The following is a 23003-nucleotide window of genomic DNA, read 5'->3' on the forward strand; positions in this document are numbered from 1 at the left end:
TAGATTTCTGTGAAAAAAATTATTTAAGTATTTATCAACATCACCTTCTACACATTCTAAAATAAATCTGGTCTTTCTATGTGATTTGGTTGAAGCTGAGGTAACCCCCAACTGTGGGCACATGACACATGCTTAATTAATCAAGATACTTCACCCCACTGAGTGATTAGCTAAATCAATTCATCTTTTTCAAACATCTGTCAGGATTATCAATCACAAAAATTTACCAATGCCCATCTTTACCACCAGGTGGCAAGAGTTGGCCAGAGGTAAGAGACAAAGCCCTAAGGGTGCAATGTGAGCACCTGCTACAACCCTGAGGAAGCTAGATTTATCCTGCATCCCCCAGTGAGAATAGTCAAAACGTTTCCTAACTATGTTTCTGTCCCTTGGCACCAAGAATTCTGACTAATAATTAACTGGACCCATAGTCGCTTTTGGGTATCTGTTCTAAAGAAATAATCGTATACACAGAAAAAGAAAAAGCTATATGCATCAGGAAGAGTGACATATACAAAAATATTCACATATATATAAATATTCAATGTATTTAATGGTCCATCAAAAACGATGCTCAGGGGTGCCTGCGTGGCTCAGTTAGTTAAGCATCTGCCTTCAGCTCAGGTCAAGATCCCAGGGTCCTGAGCTAGAGTCCCACGTCAGGCTGCCTGCTCAAGAGGAAGTCTGCTTCTCCCTCTCCTCTTCGCTCATGTAGACTTTCTCAATCTCTGTCACTACCTGTGTCTCTCGGTCAAATAAATAAAATCTTTTAAAAACAACAACAAAAACAACGCTGGGGACACCTGGAGGGCTCAGTTGGTTAAGCACCTACCTTCAGCTCAGATCATGATCTCAGGGTCCTGGGATCAAATCCTGTGTGGGGCTCCCTGTACAGCAGGGAGTTGGCTTGCTTCCTTTCCCTTTGTCCCCTCCCTCCCCCTCTCCTGTCCTCTCTTGCTCACATTCTCTTTTTCTTTTTTAAAGATTTTACTTATTTATCCATGAAAGACACAGAAAGAGAGAGGCAGAGACACAGGTAGAGGGAGAAGCAGGCCTCCTGTGAGGAGCCTGATGCAGAACTCGATTCCGGGACCCCAGGATCACGACCTGAGCCGAAGACAGACATGTTTAACCACTGAGCCACCCACGCTTCTGTTGCTCTCACTCTCAAATAAATAAAATAAAATAAAATTTAAAAAAATTTTTAAATGCTCAAAAGATTATGTAAAAATATGTCCATAATTCATCTTTAGTAAATATTTGACTGCCTACTCTGTCAAGCACTGAAGACACAGCATTTTCCCATGTAAATAACAAAAGTACAACACAAAATTGTATACAGTATAATTACAAACGCTTAAAAAAGACTTGAAAAATCAGAAAGAATGATCTAAAATGCTGTAACAATGGTTATACTAGGGTACAGTATTACACACGTTACTCTTTTTTTTTATTTCAAGTGTTTTAATAATACAGAAAATTCTCTCTATTCTGGGGGAAATAAATATAATATATAATAATTTTTAAAGATTTTATTAGATTTTTTAATAAGAGATTTTTTAGATTTTATTTATTTATTTGAGAGAGAGCAGGAACATGGAGACCTGGGATTTGATCCCAGGCTCAGAGAAGTTACTTGGCTTGTCCAGTGTCCCACAGGAAGTTAACACATGACCTAAGCATTCTAATCATGGTGACTCCTGCTTGGAGTTCTGCAGATAGACCGTTTCACTGTCGCTACACAGGATTATATGCCTGCAGGTCCATCTTCCTGGCACCGATTTCCCCTTTGGGTCACTCTAAATAATGCCCTTTCTCCCCTGAGAACTGCCTACGTTGTTCCAAGTCATGCAGCAACATGTCGGGGGAAACCTTTGCCTAATAGAGTAGTGATGACTATAACCTGTTGAGATTTACAAAAAGCTGTTGAAGATTCTAACTAAGCCTATTGGAAACAAAATTAAAAAAAAAAAAAAAAAAAAAAAAAACCTGAGTCAAAAGCAAACACTCAACCACTGAGCCATCCAGGCACCCAGTTATTTTGAATGAACATAAACCAGGAATATAAACTAGAGAAAAAAATGACTAAGTCAAAGAGTTACATCTAAGATATGTGTCCTCCCTTAAATTGTTTGGGAGAGGGGCATCTGGGTGGCTCAGTCAGTTAAGGATCTGCCTTCAGCTCAAGTCATGATCCCAGGGTCCTGGGATCGAGCCCCACGTTGGACTCTCTGCTGAGTGGGGAGCCTGCTTCTCCCTCTCCTGCCTGCCACTCTCCCTCTTGTGCTCACTTGCACTCTCTGTCAAATAAATAAAATCTTTTTTAAAAAATTGCTTGGGGGAATTATTAGCCTATATTCTCTCACATGTGTGGATCCCCAAGGACACTGGCACAGCCGGCACATATCTGTAATTAGAAGTATCTGCCCCATGCTTGGAACTTCTATTGGAAGTCACTGCTTGCTCTGATCATGGTCACTAGGTCTCATATACCTACTTCACCTCATTCTGGAGGTTGACAGCCTATCTCTGTGAATAATTCTGGGGCCTCCAAAATGTGTTATATACCATCATATAACTTATGTTTTTAACTTTACACCATATTGCGTAATCTCCAAATTAGATAAAATGAAGCTGGGGTTTCCTCCTCAGGATGGTATAATGGGCAGAGCAGCCTAATTGGGAAGTCTGAAGAGGAAATTCAGATGCCCTAAAAGGGAAACCTTACACTTCGACATTTTGGGGTTGCAACTGTCCTCTCATTCTAAAATTCACTTCCTTCCTCTATTACTAATGAAAGTTACAAAGGAAATTAATGTTGGGATGCTTGGGTGGCTTAGCTGTTGAGCATCTGCCTTCAGCTCAGGGTGCGATCCCGGTCCAGGGATCTAGTCCTGCATTGGGCTCCCTGAGAGGAGCCTGCTTCTCCCTCTGTGTCTCTGCCTCTGTCTCTCATGAATAAATAAATAAAATTTTTAAAAAATTTAAAGGGGTAGCCCTGGTGGTGCAGCGGTTTAGCGCCGCCTGCAGCCCGGGGTGTGATCCTGGAGACCCGGGATCGAGTCCCACATCGGGCTTCCTGCACGGAGCCTGCTTCTCCCTCTGCCTGTATCTCTGCCTCTCTCTCGCTCTCTCTGAATAAATAAATAAATCTTTAAAAAAAAAATTTAAAGTGAAGGAAATTAATGTTGGATCTACTAATACTTGAGATAATTTTTTTCTTGAAACAGAGGTCTGTACCACAAATAAGGAAATAATATTTGTCCTCCCACCTGATCCCAAACTAGGATATTCTTTGGTCTGTGCACCATTCCTGACTCAACCCGCACTTATCAGTAATTAAAAATTGGAACTTTAAAATGATCGTGTACACCCCAGGTGGCTCAGCAGTTTAGGGCCACCTTCGGCCCAGGGCCTGATCCTGGAGACCTGGGATCGAGTCCCACGTCAGGCTCCCCACATGGAGCCTGCTTCTCCCTCTGACTGTGTCTCTGCGCCTCTCTCTCTCTCTCATGAATAAATAAATAAAATCTTTTTTTAAAAAATTTAAAATGATCTTATAGGGGCCCCTGGGTGGCTCACTCAGTTAAGTGTCTGCCTTAGGCTCAGATCATGATCCTGGAGTCCTGGGACCAAGCCCAGCATCAGACTCTCTGCTCACTGGGGAGTCTGCTTCTCCCTCCCTCCTTCTCTCTCTCGTCCCTCTTAAGTAAATAATATCCTTAAAAAAATAAAATAATCATGTGGCACATCTGAATGACAGACTCTTTAAATGTTTGCAAAAATACGTTAAAAGATGGAGAAATGTTTAAGGTTCATTAAGTGTAAAAAGCTATAAAATACATATATACAGAATATAAATTTCATCTCAATGTTAAATTTTATGTATGTATGACTTATAAAAAACATACCAAAATGTCAATAGCATCTATCTGTGAGGTAGTAGTAACACATAATTTCTTTAGTTTTTCCCCTTATTTTTCTATAATATGCATGCAATATTTTTAATCACGAAAATATCTTGGGCAGCCCAGGTAACTCAGTGGTTTAGCACCGCCTTCAGCCCAGGGCCTGATCCTGGAGCCTTGGGATCGAGTCCCATGTCAGGCTCCTTGCATGTAGCCTGCTTCTCCCTCTGCCTCTCTCTCTCTCTCTCTCTCTCTCTCTCTCTCTCTCTCTCTGTGTGTGTGTGTCTCTCATGAATAAATAAAATATTAAAAAAAGAAAATATCTTAAAATAGAAAATGATATGTACACTATGATTAAAATAAAACTATGTCTCATATGGACAGAAACCAAAGGGAATATAAAAATAGTTATGCTAGGGTGCAGGATTTTTATAATTGAGACATTAGTGGCTTATTATCCAAAGACCTTAGTTTACAGCTTCCCTTGTTCCCTTAAACAAGAGAAATTGGTCTAGCCCTCAGTCTTGAAGGCAAATGTCAGGTGAGGAGTTGGGTATATAAGTCCATAGCTCAGAGGAGGTGTATGAACTGAAGATACAAATATATGTAGGAGTCTGCAGCACATAGATGTAAATTTATGTACTAAAATATACTACCTAGATTGTCAATTTAGAGATTGGTACAGGGACAGACACGTTTTGCCAATTTATTAATTTACAACTAAGGATATACTTTTTGCTTTTATTCCCAGTCCTTACCTAATAGTTAAACTACCCACTGTTCCCAATATCAAATAACTAAAAAATTGGATAAGTCATCAGAAATTGCTTCAAAAAACAATCAGAACAAAATGGATGGGGTGCCTGGGTGGTTCAGTCGGTTGAGTATCTGCCTTTGGCTCAAGCTGTGGTCCCAGGGTCCGGGGATCGAGCTCCCAGAGCTTCACAAATGGGTACACTCTGCTCAGTGGGAAGCCTGATTGTCCCTATCTCTCTGCTGTTACCCAGTCCTCATGAGTGCACATGCTTTCTCTAACAAAAAACAAACAAAAAAATCTCTAAAAACAAAAAAAAATCCCTAAAAAATTAAAAATAAGGGGTACCTGGGTGGCTCAGAGGTTGAGCACCTGCTTTTGGCTCAGGTTGTGATCCTAGGGTCCTGGGATCGAGTCCCACATAGGGCTCCCATAGGGAACCTGCTTCTCCCTCTGCCTCTGTCTCTCTTTGTCTCTCATGAATAAATAAAATCTTTTTTAAAAATAAAATAAAATAATAAATAAAAAGAACATAATGGAGACAGATGTTTTAAGATAGGTTTCCAGTCTACAAGCTTAATGGACTATCACTTCCTCATAAAAGAATCCATCTCTCTCTAGTTCCTAGCATCAGATTCATTTCTTCCTAAATTAGGCAAGATAAACACCACCAACTTCAGATTCTCCCACCTCCCAGGCTTTCTTTTATTGTGATCCAGGCTGACACCAACCCCCATCACCATTCATGTAATCTCCTCTAGACAGAATGACACAATTAGATTTCAGTTTCCTAAATTATAATTTCACTCCAATCCCTTTTCTCTGGAATCACACCCAAATTATCTTGTCACCATCTTGAGTGCTCTCATCTCTTTAGTCACAGATTTATAGGCAATTACCTGATATATTTCTGTCTATGGCTATCCCATACACTGTATGGAGAATTCATCACCAGTTTCATTCTCAGAGGACAGTCTATATTCTTGGGAGGTATTTCACTGCTACCTACATAAACCACCCATAGTTGGATTAAGTGGATATGGTAGAGGGCACCAAATAGCACACTTGAGGCACATTTTGTGCTGGATACTTCACTAAATATAGTACATCTACCCATTCCTTTAACCCTCATATCAACCCTGTGACATAGGGTCACATGAGGAAATACTATAAAGTTAAATATATTGTCCAAGATCACAAAGCTGATACAGAACTGCAATTCAAATAGGAGTCTGTTGCATCTTCTACAACATATTTATACTTCTCCATTTTTTTAAAAGTTTTTTTTTTAATTATTATTTATTTATGATAGTCACAGAGAGAGAGAGAGAGAGGCAGAGACACAGGCAGAGGGAGAAGCAGGCTCCATGCACCGGGAGCCTGATGTGGGATTCGATCCCGGGTCTCCAGGATCGCGCCCTGGGCCAAAGGCACGCGCCGAACCGCTGTGCCACCCAGGGATCCCACTTCTCCATTTTTTATTAGTGATCTGTGTTATCTTTTCATTTAAAAAAAAAGAAAGATGGTCTCATCTACACGTAGTAAAAACACATCTAATTCTGCTCCAGCATAAGCTTCAAAATGAACAGGAACAATGAAAATGTTTTGCTTGTCTGTCTACGTGCTACTCAAAAGAAGTCTGTGCCTGGATTTCTGACATAAAGCCATAAATGCCCAAAGGGCATATCGAGTCCATCAACACGTTCAGTAAACCCAACATGACACTTAGTGACTGCTGGTAAAAGAAGAAAAATTCTGACAACTTGGAAAGAGCCAGCATCTCAGTCACTATATATAAAAAACAAACAGAGATAGTGTACTATTGTTCTCTTAAAAGTATTCTCCTGCGATCCCCGGGTGGCTCAGTGGTTTAGAGCCTGCCTCCGGCCCAGGGCATGATCCTGAAGTCCCAGGATTGAGTGCCATATCAGGCTCCCTGCATGGATCCTGTTTCTCCCTCTGCCTTTGTCTCTGACTCTGTGTCTCTCATGAATAAAATCTTAAAAAAAAAAAAAAAAAAAAAAGTATTCTCCCAAATGTGTTGTTCAACCTTAATTCTTTTTACAACTTCCACTGACTATAAAGGAAAGAAGTAAAAATTACAAACCATTAGAGGACAGCTGCAGCCCCAAACTGTCAAAATAAAAGGTCTCCTTTATATTTGGGGGATCTGAATTCCCTTTCTAGATTTTTTTTTTTTTTAAAGACTTTATTTATTCATGAGTGACACAGAGAGAAGGCAGAGACATAGGCAGAGGGAGAAGCAGGTTACCTGCAGGGAGCCTGATGTGGGACTCAATCCAGGAACTCTGGCATCACACCCTGAGCCAAAGGCCGACACTCAACTGCTGAGCCATCCAGGCATCCCCCCTTTCTAGAATTTTCAAATAAGTTATCCCCAATCAGTGGTGTATGACAATAATGTAAACCCACAAGTTAAAGTGGGCTTTTGGGATCCCTGGGTGGCGCAGCGGTTTAGCGCCTGCCTTTGGCCCAGGGCGCGATCCTGGAGACCCGGGATCAAATCCCACGTCGGGCTCCCGGTGCATGGAGCCTGCTTCTCCCTCTGCCTGTGTCTCCGCACCTCTCTCTCTCTCTGTGTATCTCTGATGAATAAATAAATAAAATCTTAAAAAAAAAAAAAAAAGTGGGCTTTAACTTCATCTTGCTGGGATTATGCATTCATTCAAATAGTTACTAAATATCCACAATATTATAAGCAAAAAAGGATTCAAGGACAAGTAAGACATGATCCTGCCAGTCAAGAAACTCTAATATATGCACCTCATTCCCATTTCACAGATAAAAAAACTAAGGCTCAAGTCCAAAGCAACTGAAAGTCAACAGCCAAATAAACGGTAGAGCTGGGACTAGAATTTATTCATTTAACAAAAGGTATTGAATACCCACTATTCCTCAGTTACTGTTCTGGGCCCTACATTTCACAGCTCAGTGGATAACTGTAATCTCACTTATATTATTACACTACATTGTAATTTGTTTATATCTCTAGACTATGAAAAATCTGAGAGCAGGGCCTACGTTTTCTTACCTCTGTGCTCCCACCTAACATAGTGACCAGATAATAGAACTCAATAATTATTTGCTTAACTAACTTCATTGCTAAAAATATTAGAGCCTCAGGGTACCTGGATGGCTCAGTTGGTTAAGCATCTGACTTTGATCTCAGCTCAGGTCTTGATCTCAGGGTTGTAAATTCGAGCCCCATGTTAGGCCTACTTAAAAATAAAAAGGTAAAAAATACTTGAGCTTCTACCATAAACAAGACACTTTAAAAGTATAACACTGAGCACTTTCTTTCATGTGCTGGTAGGGGAAAGGACAGTAGAGAAAAAAAAAGAATTTCATAAGAAGGTGCACTGACACTATGATAGTCACTAGCTATCTTGTTAAATTTATATTTAAAATAAGGTTAAAAGTCAGTGGCTACACTATGGGACAGTGCAGATGTGCTATAATACACAAATATATTTGGTCTTTGTCCCTGGTTCCTACATAGCCTGCACAGAACTACAATTCTTGGAATCTCTCCAGTGATAGGAAAATCTTTCGTTATTTATAAGACCCTTCTGATCCCACCAGAGTTTGTGCCAATGAGGTGATTTCGGGTAGGCACACCAGAATTTGTGCCAATGAGGTGATTTCGGGTAGGCCCCCTAGATGTTTCTGGATGGGGCAAGTCTCCAAAAGATTAAATGATGAGAAGGTTGGAACCTTCAGCCCTATTGGTCTCCAGGAAAGAGGGGGAGGAACTGGAGATCAAGCTCTATAAAAACTCCTTTAACGATGAGTTTCAGAGAGCTTCCAGGTTAGTGAACACATCAGCTTGCTGGGAGGGTGGCGTGCCAGAGAAGACATACAAGCTCAGAGTACATCCCCCACCCATACCTTGCTGTTCTAACAAATTATCAAACTTGAGGAAGGGGGCGTGGGAACTCTTGCTTTATAGCCCACCAGTCAGAAGTATAGGTGGCTCAGGACTTATGAGTGGCATCTGAAATAGGGGCAGTCTTGTGAGTCTGAGCCTGATACTCCAGGTAGATAGTGTCAGAACTGAACTAAGACACCTGCCGTTGGAATCTGGAGAACTACTTAGCGTCAGAAAACACATTGGAACAGATACAGAGCATCTCCATCATCACAGACAGTTCTATTAGGCACCACTATGAGATGGGAAAAAAATCTAGATTTGAGTACTAGGAAGGGGTCGTCTTTTTTTTTTTTTTTTAAGATTTTATTTATTTATTCATGAGAGAAACAGAGAGAGAGAGAGGCAGAGACACAGGCAGAGGGAGAAGAAGCAGGCCCCACACAGGGAGCCCGATGTGGAACTTGATCCCGGGACCCCAGGGTCAGGCCCTGGGCCAAAGACAGACACTAAACTGCTGAGCCACCCAGGGATCCCTAGGAAGGGGTCTTCAATTCAGTAGTGGTAAAAATTCTGAGAATAGAAAGCTGAGAAAAACAACTCAAGTTAGTCTCCCTTCCTGAGTCAGAATGTTAAAATCTGGAGACCAGAATTTCTTATAGCTCAGTCCTTTTGGCATGGGACTTAATGGTCTCCCCACTTTAAGAGCAGAGAAGCTAAAATGTAACTGCTCGAGTTATGCAGTAAACCAACAGAAAAGCCCAGGATTAGAGAGTTCCCACCTAATTACTTGGCTTCCTGAGCTCTCCCTCTGAGGCTTGTCTCACCAGCTGTCAGACTAACAGATCACTTGTAAGCAGGCAGCCACAATCAGAGGCATCCCCTGACAGGGCATGGACATGAATGAGTTGAAGACTGACTGCTGGGAGGTGGCAGGCCTTTTATCTCCACATAGTCCCCAAAGTGCCGCATAAATGCTCAAGTAAGGATGGGACTTTTCAGGTACTGGGAGCTATGGTGAGTACACTACCAAGAAAATCTGTCTTCAGACCAAAAGAGGTACATTCCTGTAGGGACCAGGATGAGTTCCCTCTCATTAAATCTCAGACAACACAAAATGAGAAACTTTATTATAGATTGCTGACTGCTAGCTTGGAAACCACTGTGAGCCCTTTCTAATTCCAAGATGCAATTTGTGGCACAGTAGTCTCCAAGGTTAGAAGCATGGCTTTATTATCCAAAGATCAGCTGTTGGACTTTTTTTTAAAGAAAAATTCTGTTTGGGGGTGTCAGGGTGGCTCAGTCTGTTAAGCATCTGCCTTCAGCTCAGGTCATGATCCCAGGGTCCTAGAATGGAGCCACATCGAGCTCCTGGCTCAGCGGAGAGCCTGTTTTTCCCTCCCCCTCTGCCTCTCTCCCTGCTTGTGCTATTTCTCTGTCTCTCTCAAATAAACAAATAAATAAGAAAAAAATCTATTTTAAAAAACTTCACAAAGGAAAAGTCCCATTTCTGCATCCATGGCTCCTCTAACAAACTGAACCCTCCAGAGGTGACCACTGTCAACGGTTCATTGAGTATGCTTCCAGCCTTTCTTCTAAATATATGCAATAATTCAAAAACCATGCAAATATACACATGCTTTAAAATGTAGGCAGGGAGGGGACACCTGGGTGGCTCAGCGGTTGAGTGTCTGCCTTTGGCCCAGGACATGATCCTGGAGTCCCGAGATCGAATCCCACATCGGGCTCCCTGCATGGAGCCTGCTTCTCCCTCTGCCTATGTCTCTGCCTCTGTCACTGTGTCTCTCATGAATAAATAAAATTTTTTAAAAAATAAAAAATAAAAATAAAATAAAATGTAGGCAGGGAGGGTCATGTTATTCAAACTGCTACAGCATGCTTTTTCATCCTATCTTGGATATCTTTCCATTTCAGTAAGTTGGGATGTACTCATTTCATCAATTCTAAGACATACTTTCCCACCCTCACTTTACCATCTCTAAAATCAGAAGGCTTCTTAGAACCAGCACTATCTTACAACAGCTTTCAGTCAGACATCAGTGATGGGGAATTGTATCAAAACTTTCCACAGATCCTTTCTGGTAAAATGAAGAAGGCACCAGCATCAAAGTAACATGCTTCTTGGGCAGCCTGGGTGGCTCAGCGGTTTAGCGCCACCTTCAGCCCAGGGCGTGATCCTGAAGTCCCGGGATGGAGTACCAGGTCAGGCTCCCTGCAGAGAACCTGCTTTTCCTTCTGTCTTTGTCTCTGCCTCTCGCTCTCTGTGTGTTTCTCATGAATAAATAAATAAAATCTTAAAAAAAAAAAAAAAAAGGTTAACATGCTTCTTTATCATCTGCACAGTACACTGCAAAAATGTACACAATTTAACTAAATCTATGCTACAAACTAAATCCCATAAAGGACTGCTGGATTAAAGGGAAGCACATTAAAATGTGAATAGGCATTGCCAAAATCTATAACAATTTACGCTTTCAACAGTAAATAAAACTATTTTTGGAAATACCCATTTCCAAAATTGGGTATTAATACCAATTTTTTAAAGTTTTTATTTAAATTCCAGTTAGTTAACATACAGTATAACAGCAGTGTTTTTAATATTTGCCAGTCTCAAAAATCTTATGAGTGTTTTAAATCACTTTATTTTTTTTAAGATCTTATTTGAGAGCGTGAATGGGTGGGGGGAGACAGAGAGAGAGAGACCGTGCACAAGCTTGGAGACAGGAGGCAGAGAGTGAAGCAGTCTCCACTGAGCATGGACCCCTGATGTGGGGCTCGATCCCAGGACCCTGGGATCATGACCTGAGCTGAAGGCAGGTGCTTAACTGACTGAGCCACTCAGGCACTCCTTAAATCACTTTTTTTTTTTTTAAAGATTTTATTTATTTATTCACAAGATACAGAGAGAGAGAGAGAGGCAGAGACATAGGCAGAGGGAGAAGCAGGCTCCTCAGAGGGAGCCCCATGTGGGACTCAATTCCGGGACTCCAGGATCACACACAGACCCAAAAGCAGACGCTCAACCACTGAGCCACCCAGGTGCCCTTAAATTACTTTTAAAAACTATTTTGAGGAAAAAAAAAAAAAAAACTATTTTGAGGGGTGCCTGGGTACCTCAGTCAGTGAGGAGTCAGGGGCTACCTCTGGGCAGTTAGCGTCAAAATTGAATTGAACTGTAGGATACCCAGCTGATGTCAGAGAATCAAAGAGATTTGGAGAACTAGTTAATTACTTGCCACATTTTGCAATGGCTCTAACAACTGCAGAACTGATGCATGCCACAGAATGGCAGATCTTCAAACATGCTGAATGAAAGAAGCCTGTCACAAAGGACCACATGTTGTGTAACTCCACTTAATACGAAATGTCCAGATGAGGCAAACATAGAAAGACAGAAAGTAGACTAGTTGCTGCCTGAGGCTTGGGCAGGCAGGAAGATAATTTGGAGTGACTGCTAATAGGTACAGTTTCTTTTTGGGGTGATGAAAATGTTCTTGCATTAGATTGTAGTGATGATTGCAAAACTGTGAATATACAAAAAAAGAAAAAAAATCACTGAACTGTACATTTGGGTGAAATGTATGGTACACGAATTACTTCTCAATAAAACTGCCAAAAAACGGGGGGTATTACACAAAAGGAATCATAAGATATATAACCTTTTGGGATTAGCTTTTCTCACTCAACATAATTCTCTGGAGATTGAACCAGATTGTTGTGTACATCCATGCTTCATTCTCATTCCTTTTTATTGCTGAGTAGTATTACATTGCATAGACATGTCAGTTTGTTAGTTTTATTTAAATTTTTTTTTAATTTTTAACTTTTAAAAAATATTTTATTTATTTGACTAAGAGAGTACAAGATTGCACAAGCAGAGGGAGGATCAGAGGGAAAGGAAGAAACAGGCTCCCCATTGAGCCTGATGCGGAGCTCAATCCCAGGACCCCAGTATCATGACCCAAGCTGAAGGCAGATGCTTAACCAACGGAGGCACCCAGATGCCCCTACATTAGTTTTATTTTTTAGAAAGATGTATTTCTTTTAGAGATAGAGTGCATAAGAGATCACACACATGGGGAGGAGTGGCAGGGGGAAAGTGAGAGAGAATCCCAAGCAGGCTCTACCTTGAGCACAGACCCAGACCCAAGGGCTTAATCCCACCACCCTGAGATCATGACCTGAACCGAAACAAAAGTCAGAGCTTAACCGAATGAGCCACCAGGCATCCCCTAGGTTAGTTTTATTTTGTTTTTTCCCCTTAGTTTTATTTTTTTTTTAAATAATTTTTATTTATTTATGATAGTCACACACACAGAGAGAGAGAGGCAGAGACACAGGCAGAGGGAGAAGCAGGCTCCATGCACCGGGAGCCCGACGTGGGATTCGATCCCGGGTCTCCAGGATCGTGCCCTGGGCCAAAGGCAGGCGCCAAACCGCTGCGCCACCCAGGGATCCCTCCCCTTAGTTTTAAATCAATCTGGAGAATGAGTATCTTTTAAGATATTTATCAATGAATTGCTATTCTTTCTCCTGTGAATTCTTTCCATCTTCTTAGCCCCTTCTCCTACTTTCCCTTTTTTTTATTAGTCTTTGGTCATGTGTCCCACAAATTCTTTCTTCCAATTAAACTTTGTGATTTTTTGAAATAAAGGTTTTTACTTTTATGCAGTCAAATATTCTATATTTTTCTAATAATACCCTTGTAGTTACATTTTTTACATTAAAATCTTCAATAAATCTTTAACTTATTATAGCACAAGGAATTAGCAAGTTGAGTTTTTGGATCTACTAGCACTGTGATATGGTAGAAAGCCCACTGGACTAACAATCAGGACGCTCAGGTTCTAGACGTAGCTGTGCCATTACCTAGCTAAATCACTATGAGCAGGCCACCAGTCTATAGAATTTTCTTTTCTACTTAACACAATTATTTTAAGAAACAAATAAGATTATAGATATAAAAGGATTCTCAAAAAATATTCAACAAATGCCTATCAGTTTAATTTTGTTTTTTTTTTTTTTCAATTTTTTATTTATTTATGATAGTCACAGAGAGAGAGAGAGAGAGGCAGAGACACAGGCGGAGGGAGAAGCAGGCTCCATGCACCAGGAGCCTGATGTGGGATTCGATCCCAGGTCTCCAGGATCGCGCCCTGGGCCAAAGGCAGGCGCCAAACCGCTGCGCCACCCAGGGATCCCTGCCTATCAGTTTAAAAAGAAAAATTAAAACATGATATGCAGAATATATTCATATTGGTTACAACGCTATTCCCATTCTATGTGCCATATACTAGAAAATTCACAGTGTCCGTGTCAAAGAGGAAATAGCTTGCCCTATCCCAAATCCTAAGACCAAAGAGGCCAAGTGCCTTGCCTAGGGCCACAGGTAAAATTTAGGCAAGAGCTGGTTCCAGAAGTGAACTCAAGTAGCTATGCCCAGCCCCCCACCAAATCAGAGAGCACCATTCTTCTGAGTTAGGACGTACGAAAACATGGACTGTCATCACCTGCCTATATTCATATCTCTATGCTAAAGACAAAAACAAAACTACTGTTTGAAAAATAGTCTATAATCAGGATGTGGTAGGGGTGACAGAGACAGTGGAACGGGAGGGGTGAATTTCAAATGATAGGCTCCCACCTTGCTTCCGACAGCCAGGGATTTTGATGAAGGCTCCATAGTCTGTAACCATAGCAACCTACAAAGACAAAGAAAAAAAAGGAATCAATGTCACACAAATGAGAATCTCTCTTCCATAGCATTTAACCTAGTCTCTCCGAATTTCTACTTACACTGCCTGCTGCAAAGCTGCCTAAAAGTTATGTTCTGTCAAATATTCTTTCTGTTCTTTTTGAAATTTAGACTGGCAGGTATGTGTGAAGACATTAAAAATACTGGTGAGAGTGGAGTGTTGTCAGATGGTATGACAAGATCTAGAGATGTCCAAATCCCACACCTACTAAAATCCCCAAAGGAGATATTTGAAGAAAAGGAACACACAGCAGAAAATCTTGTAATAATGCTACATTTTCTTTTAGATGGAACTGAAGCCCCCAATCCCAATACAGAGAACTTTAATAATTCGGGATGGATTATATAGGACATCCCTTTTTCCTAAATTTCAAGTCAAAACAGACCATATAGCCTGCTCTATTTAACTCCAAACCAGTCTTGGGTTTTATAAGACAACTGCAGAAAAAGCTAATACGTAGACATCTGACAGAACCTAAAAAGATATAATTAGAAAAAGAGCTGTCCCAGAGTCTTTTGTGGAGTTGACCTAGGATGGAGAAGTTAAAAGCTTAATAGGTCGATTTAATAGGTAATAGTAATGAAAGGCCTGGAACCTCTGCCAGATAAATCATTATCCCAAATTCTATCTCTACCTCTCATCCATCCTCTAGCCCACCCACCAACCTGGACTAGAATTAAAATTGTTGCTACATCCTGTATTTATCTCTAAATTCATTATTATTTATAAAGTATTCAATACAATCTTATAAGCTTTATTTTTTCAGTGACTTTAATTAGTTGTTTCATCTTAGTACTCACTGTTTGAGCTTTAGCATAACTAAGAGGAGTGAAAAGGACAAGCCCTAATGCACTGCTCTTCACTAATACGTATTGATTACTCACTACGTGTAAAACACTGTTCAAAGTCTTTACATATTCCTTGTGATACCATATGATATTGATACTCTTACTATTCTCATTTGATAGATGACAAAACTGATGTATGGACAGACTAAGTAATTTACCCAGTGTTCAAAGTTAGTAAGCAGTAGAGCTGGGATTTCTACACTAGAGCTGCTCATGCATTCCCTTTAACTATAAAATTCTAACGCAGAGACTATGTGACATTTGACATTTTATCTGCTCCTGGGAACGATCTTCAAAAGTATACATGGTAGGTCTCCGTGCTGCAAATGAGGTAGAATAGTACAGGTGTGGAAAGAATACACGCTTTGGAGTGAAAGATGTGGCTTCTAATCTCACCTCTGTCAATCCTTACCTGTGGGATGTTGAACACAACTTACCTTTCAGGGCCTAAGTTCCCAAGTATATTTACTTTCCTGCTGCAAATAACAAATGATGTACACAAAGTGCCTTGAAGTGGTATCTGCCACCTAATGTACATTCAATAAATTGTGGCTTTTTAACAATTTAACAGAATTCAAGACACTTTAACAGAGTTCAAGACACTGACGCACAAAAAAGGTTAGTGACTAGCAGAAACACAATTAACTTAGACACAAGGCACAGACTCTAGATCCCTTGATGCCTATTCCAATGCCCCTTACTCCACCATTTATCATTACTCACCTCGATGCTAGGATGGACATAGACAAAAACTTCCATTTGCCACATTTTTTAAATGGACACTTAAAATAACTCTATGATACAACATTAAGGAGTTAAGAACCCAAAGCGTTTTAAAAAAAGATTTTAAAAAGATTTTTAAAAGATTTTAAAAAGATTTTGAGAGTGTGCATGAGCACGGGGCAGGGGGTGGGGGTGACAAGCAGACTCCCTGCTGAGCAAAGCCCCACATGGGGCCCAATCCCAGGACCGTGAGATCACAACCGGAGTTAAAGGCAGATGCTTAACCAACTGAGCCACCCAAGAGCCCCTAAAGTTCTCTTTTATATTGATGAATATGCTATAGTGGGGTAGGTACCAGACAGTTCCCAAAGAAACAGTACAGTGAGGCAGATACTAGTACTTAAAATCAAGGTAAGGTGGAACTGGTGGAAGGACGTCAGAGATTAGCTGGTACAATCCTATCATGTTTCAAATGAGGAAAGTAAAGACCAGAGACACAAAGATCTTACCCAAGTTCATAAAGCAAGTCATTTTTTATAAAACAGGGCCAACCAGATAAAGGTAAGACTGTAAATTTTTAATTATGATAAAAGCAAATCCCTAATTTCTGGACAAATTAAAGGCTTTTGCTTCTAAACTTTTTTTTTTCTTTTTGAGAGAAAGAGAGCATGTGCAAGATGCAAGAGATGGGGAGGGGCAGAGGGAAAGAGAGAATCCTAAGAAGGCTCCACCCCAAGCACTGAGCCTGATGGGGCTGGATCCCACGACCCTGAGATCATGACCTGAGCTGAAATCAGGAGTTGGACACCCAACCAACTGAACCACCCAGGAACCCTGGCTTTTGCTTTTAATTTAACTGGCTTCTGCTTCACAGTTATAGAAAGATAGCTGAGGTGTTTCATACTGCGTAACAACATTATTAAGGGCATAGTTATCTAATGAACTTCAAAGAAGCATCTAGATGTTGGAGCCCAACACACTTTACTGCTATAAATTAAGACCATCTCACTTTTCAATCCTGAAACTTCAGTGTCACGTTATGATCTTTTGAGGAAATATCATTAACAGACCTTAATTTGGCCTCTCCCAAAAGGAAAAGTTAATGTGCTCCAGAATGGATGCACTCAACTGTTTAGTCAGGAAAAGGCATTCTCACCTAATTCCAGTACCAGGTGTTTCCATCACTATGTCTCCTAGGATGCACTCAGAGTTGAAATTAACAGAATGGCACCTGCTGTAGATGATCGCACAGTCTGCCTGGTGTCCCAAGAATAATTAGTCAAATAACTCAGGGGAAAAAATTCAGTAATTATCTCAACTGAACTCCAGGCTGAGGTAAAATGAATTTACCATCTTTGGAGTAGAGGTTGCACTGGCCTTGAAACTAGTTAGCCCATAATGTGAATGAGCAACTTGAGGCTCAGAGACCTAAGATACTTGTCCCAAGTCACAGAAGTAGAAAGCAAGAACAGAAATCTTTTTACTTCTAGTCCAATGCTAGTTCCACCTCACCAACACCAATCTCCCCTCAGCATTTCTTTGGCTATGGTTGGGCTGAGCCAAATCCCAACTACCACTGCTACACTTGTACCGGCTACCATGCTTCACTGACCCCAGCACCAGGATAACCTCTCAGAGGATGAGAGGATGAATACTGGCTTCTCAGATATTCAATCGCTGAGCTCCCCAGCCCTGCTGAGCCTGCTAAGAGAAGAACTGCTAAGTTATGGGCTGCACCACCAGTTTCTTCAAGGGTGATTGGTCCTACGAGGCTTTGGTTCAATTTTATCCAAACATTTGCTGAGTACCAAATGCAAGATACCATGATAAGTACCGTGAAATAAAAACCCTTAAAAAAAAAGTGCCCATCTATTTTTAAGTAAATTTGAAGTAGTTACCAAGATATATGAGATAACCATGGCCCTTGCTTTCCAGTAACACACAATCTAGTGGAGGAGACATATATATACACAAGTAACAATTATACAAAACAGACTGTGATAAATGCTGTAATTGAGAACCAAACAAATGACTGTGAAACAACCAGATTTACCATTTACCCTCCTCTGTACCTCAATTCACTTAAAAGAGTTCTCTTGAGAGGCCTGGGTGGCTCAGTGGTTGTGCATTTGCCTTCAGCTCAAGGCATGATCCCAGAGGTCCTGGGATCGGATCCCACATTGGACTCCGTAGGGAGCCTTCTTCTCCTTCTGCCTATATCTCTGCCTCTCTCTGTGTGTCTCTCATGAATAAATAAATAAAATCTTTAAAAAAAAAGACATCAAAAAAATAAAAAATAAAAAATAATTTAAAAAAGACTTCTCTTAAGGTTCCTCTGGTTCCTCCATGCATTTATGTACAGCTGGACAACGCCATGTGCAGTTTAGCAGAAAGCAGCCTAGGAGAAGACCTGATTTAAAATCCTAGTTTCGGGAACTCTTGGTTTCATGACCTCTAGGTTGTGAGACCAGCCATAATGGAGCTCTGTGCTCAGTGGGGAGTCTGCTTCCCCTAACCCTGCCCCTCCTCCCACTCATGCACTCTCTCTAAAGTAAGTACATCTTTTTAAAAAATAAATAAAATAAAATCCCAGTTTTGTTATTTATTAACCACTGGGCAATTACTTAACTTTTGAGAGGAGCTTCCTTACCCGTAAAACACGGTTAACAATTTTTTTTGGAGAGTCAATGACACAGAATGTGTAAAAGTGCTGACCTATATTAGACTTACAAATTTTTTTGAATTTTAATGTAACTGGGTCTTCTTTGAAATATTAGGCACTCATTAAATGTTTGTGGATGAATATTCTGAAAAATAGTTTCTTCCTTCTGATGTATCAAACAACTTCTCTCTCCCTAATTCCAATCATTTCTAAACCATCATTTTTCAAAATGCGTTCCTGAAATACAAAGCTAGAACTACTGAGTTCTCCCCCCAAACATTCCCTTAGCCCATCCCTCCTTAACAGTAACATTTAAAACCTACATTAATTCAAATCCCACCTCATTTAAGCAGCTGTCAGGCAGGAACCACTGTAGAAATCTGACTCAGTTTGTAAAGGGCATGGCACACTTCTCTGTCTTTTGTGCTTTTGTGTAACACATGACAAAAGAACTTCATCAGAAAAATTCCTCTTTTTTTTTTAAAGATTTTATTTATTTATTTGAGAGAGAGAAGAAGCAGGTTCCCTGTGAGGAGGGAGCCCGACGTGGGGCTTGATCCCAGAACCCAAGACCACAGCCTGAGCCAAAGGTACATGCTTAACTGACTGAACCACCCAGGCACCCAAGAAAAATTCATTTTGTTTCTAGTGCTACCCACTTCCTTTTCTGAGCCCTAGTAGTAACTCACTGATCTTTGGAGATGCCACAGGCCTTAAAGAAAAAGGACAAGGCTCTGAAAGGCAGAACTTTGTTCACTATTTGCTAGAATGTTATTATCTTTTGTATCTTGAGTTTAGATTACAAGTTAGGATGGACTTAACAGAAGTCAAGCAACTGACAGATAAAGTCTGCAACTGACAGATAAAGTCTGCCCTCAAAGGCCTCCCATCATTAGATGAAACTCTTGTCAACCATAAAACAAGTAAGAATAATACTGTTAAAATACTACAGGTACTCATAAGACACTGAAAAATTTTTGGCTCTACTTTTGCTTTGAGAAGATAATGGTAATGAATTCCTACTCTATCTCAGGCATAGCTTTTATAGATAATAGCTTATTTAACCATCACGGCAATCCTATAGAAAAAGTTACTATCTCCATTTAATAAATGAGAAAACTAAGGCTCAGAGAGAGTAAATGGCAGTTTCAAGAATCACACAGTAAATAAAAGGACTATGACAGGAATCCAGGTTTGGTCTGTTCTCCAAATACAATGCTTTCTTCCTCAAAAGCTGATCATTTGGGATGACTGGATGCCTCTAGTTGAGCATCTGCCTTTGGCTCAGGGCATGATGCCACGGTCTTGGGATCAAGTCCCATATCAGGCTCCCTATGGGGAACCTGCTTCTCCCTCTATGTCTCTGCCTCTCTTATGAATAAATTAATAAAATTTAAAAAAAAAAGCTGATCATTCAGTCACCAAAGATGTAATGAGTACCTATTATTTTCTACCCACTTACCTGGGACTAAGATCTACAACCACAAACACCACCACACAGGGCTCTGCCCTTATGGAACTTAAGCGTCCTGTGAGGAAGACAGACATAACACAGGTACACAAATACAGGTGAGCCTATTTATTTATGGTGAGGAAAAGATCCTTGAGGAGACATTAGGGCTAAGACTTAAAACATGAAGAGAAGTTAGTGGGAGAATGGAATAGTTAAACATAGCATGTGCAAAAGTCCTGAGAAGGAAGCAGGCATAGAATGCTTAGAGTGAGGCACGCGTGGGTGGCTCAGTCAGGTAAGTGTCTGCCTTTGGCTCAGGTCATGATCCTAAGGTCCTGAGTTTGAGTCCCACATTGGGCTCCCTGCTCAGTAGGGAGCCTACTTCTCCCTCTAACTGCTTCTCTCCTTGCTTGTGTACTCTGTCAAAGGAATAAATAAAAATCTTTAAAAAATCTTAAAAAAAAAAAAAAATGCTCAGAGTGGTAAAAAGGCCAGAATGGTTTGCGTGTGCATAGAATAGAACAAAACCACATTGTCTGGGTAGGCAAAGTTCAAGTCACGTAGAGCTCATGAAACAAGTTTGAATGAATTCAAGTACAATGAGAAGCTGTGAGAAAGCAGCATATTTGATCTGTTTATTAGATGTTATTCTGGCTACAACAGAAAAATTAGGTTGAAGAGGGACTACCATAGATGTAGGGACCCCAATAAGGACAGGCAAGAGATGAAGAGCTTGAACTAATGGGGTGCCACAGGGATAAAGAAATATACAGACAAGAGATATATTTGGGAGGTAGCAATGGTACAACTTGTTGATGGACTGGAGGGAGAGAGAAAATCAAGATCAAATCAAGAGGAGAAATGAAGGGATGCCTGGGTGGCTCAGTGGTTGAGCATCTGCCTATGGCGCAGGGCATGATCCCAGGGTCCAGGGATCGAGTTCCGCATCGGGCTCCCTGTGTCTCTGCCTGTGTCTCTCTCTGTCTCTCATGAATAAATAAATAAAATCTTTAAAGAAAAAAAAGAGGAGAAATGAAGGATGACACCCAGACATTTAGCATGGATACCCAGAAGGATAATGGTTTCATTTACTGAGATGGGAAAGACTAGAAGAACATATTTAGTTAGAAAATAAAAAATTCAGGGGCACCTGGCTGGCTCAGTTGGTGGAATAAACTGACTCTTGATCTTGAGATTATGAGTTTGAGCCCCATGCTGGGTGTAGAGATTACTTTAAAAAAAAATAAATTTCTCCAAAAAAAAAAAATCATTTTAAAACATAAACTAGACCTGCTGTGAGGTATCCAAATGAAGATATCAAGTATGCAGTTAGGAGTCTGGAGCTTAGAGGAAATACAAATAATAGCCAGATGCTCCACTAGCCCCTTCTGTTTGAACTGTGATACTCCACATATTCTCAAGTGGACAGGAGTTCCAAACCCAGCTGCTTTTCACCTCCCATCTATGCTTAACATAAATGGTAGGTTTTCTTTTCAAGGTCAAAAGAGTATACCTCTCCTTGGAAAATAGTGTAGAGAGCAGGCAAGTTCTCCATGGTCTCGGGTCTTCCTGAATTCATCCTTAATGTTCTATGGCTCCTCCATTTCTCTTCTGCCAAAGTTAATTCAAGTGTCCTATCACAAAGAAATAAGACAGGCAACAATATGAAAGACATCTGCATTAAAAAAGAAATGTGCATATAATCCACAGCTAGTCTCTACAGAATAACAGCATTAGATTTAACACTATGCACTTTTATCCACATCTCTTTTGCCCACTGTGATCTTGAGGAGTTGTGGAAAATTTGATCTTATTTTTTTCAATTTGATACTTACCCAAGACCATTAGTCTGGGTTTTTTTTCCTTTCTAATTGCTATTGTTACTATCCTTTTGTCAAGGGAAGGCTTTTGAGATGTGTGTGAGACTGTATCTTTAAAAAGGGAATAATAATAAAAAAATAAAAAATAAAAAAAAATAAAAAGGGAATAATAATAGTAATAAGAGCTAACACTTATCAAGAACGTACTATGTCCAGGTACTTTGCTAAGCACTAGACATCTAATATCTCATTTAATCCTCAAAACTCTCAAGATGTAGTTTGTTTTTTTTTTAAGATTTTATTTATTTATTCATGAGAGACACAGAGAGAGAGAGGCAGAGACAGGCAGAGGGAGAAGCAGGCTCCATGCAGGGAGCCCGACATGGGACTCGATCCTGGGTCTCCAGGATCAGGCCCTGGGCTGAAGGCGGCACTACACTGCTGAGCCACTACACTGCCCTGTTTCTTATATAAACGAGAAAACCATGGTTTCCAGAGGTCAAATTACTAGGCCTATGTCAAAAAGCTAGGAAATAGTGGAGTCAAACTCTGGCTGACACCTGAGTCCCTGCTTTTAAGCCCTATGCTAGGTGTTAGTCTGACGTAACTTCAAAAAGAGAGAATAGCTTACTTTTTTCCTTATAAAGTTAAAACACACATGTTCATTTTAAAAGTCCAGACAATAATACATTCATAATAAAGAAAAAAATCATCCAAAATTCAATTTTGTTTATATTCTTTAAAACTTTCTCATATGTAGATTTTTTTTATTTATTTTTAAAGATTTTATTTATTTATTCATGAGAGACAGAGAGAGAGAGAGAGGCAGAGACATAGGCCAAGGGAGAAGCAGGCTCCCCACAAGGAGCCTGATATGGGACTGGATCCCAGATCCCAGGATAACACCCTGGGCCAAAGGCAGATGTTCAACCACTGTGCTACCAAGTGTCCCTATAGAAGAGACTTTTTAATTGAATTATGAAATTACAAATCATTAGCAGCCATTTTCTTATATATTTTAGTAATTCATATACACACATACACTTTTTTTTTTTTTTTTACAATTTATTTGAGAGAGAAAGAGAGAGAGAGAGAGGGCACACATGCGCCACACAATGGGGAGGTGCAGAGAGAGAGGAAGAGTCTTTTTTTTTTTTCTTTTTTAAATT

General features: G+C 40.3%; 1 protein-coding gene across 3 annotated transcripts in view; it reads right to left on the minus strand.

Annotated features, from left to right (window-relative positions):
• The window catches only part of ZCCHC17 (zinc finger CCHC-type containing 17), a 63928-nt gene that overhangs the window by 31106 nt on the left and 9819 nt on the right, over positions 1 to 23003 (minus strand). For all 3 annotated transcript variants that reach the window (XM_041767293.1, XM_041767290.1, XM_041767291.1), the window contains exons 2-3: positions 21528 to 21648; positions 14217 to 14274 (exon numbers count right to left, since the gene is read on the minus strand). In XM_041767293.1, the coding sequence (XP_041623227.1) occupies positions 14217 to 14274; positions 21528 to 21593 (124 nt within the window). In that variant the 5' untranslated portion in view covers positions 21594 to 21648. The remainder of the gene's footprint in view (positions 1 to 14216; positions 14275 to 21527; positions 21649 to 23003) is intronic.

This window comes from Vulpes lagopus, chromosome 8 (assembly GCF_018345385.1).
Source record: "Vulpes lagopus strain Blue_001 chromosome 8, ASM1834538v1, whole genome shotgun sequence".
In the NCBI taxonomy this organism is placed as follows: Eukaryota; Metazoa; Chordata; class Mammalia; order Carnivora; family Canidae; genus Vulpes; species Vulpes lagopus.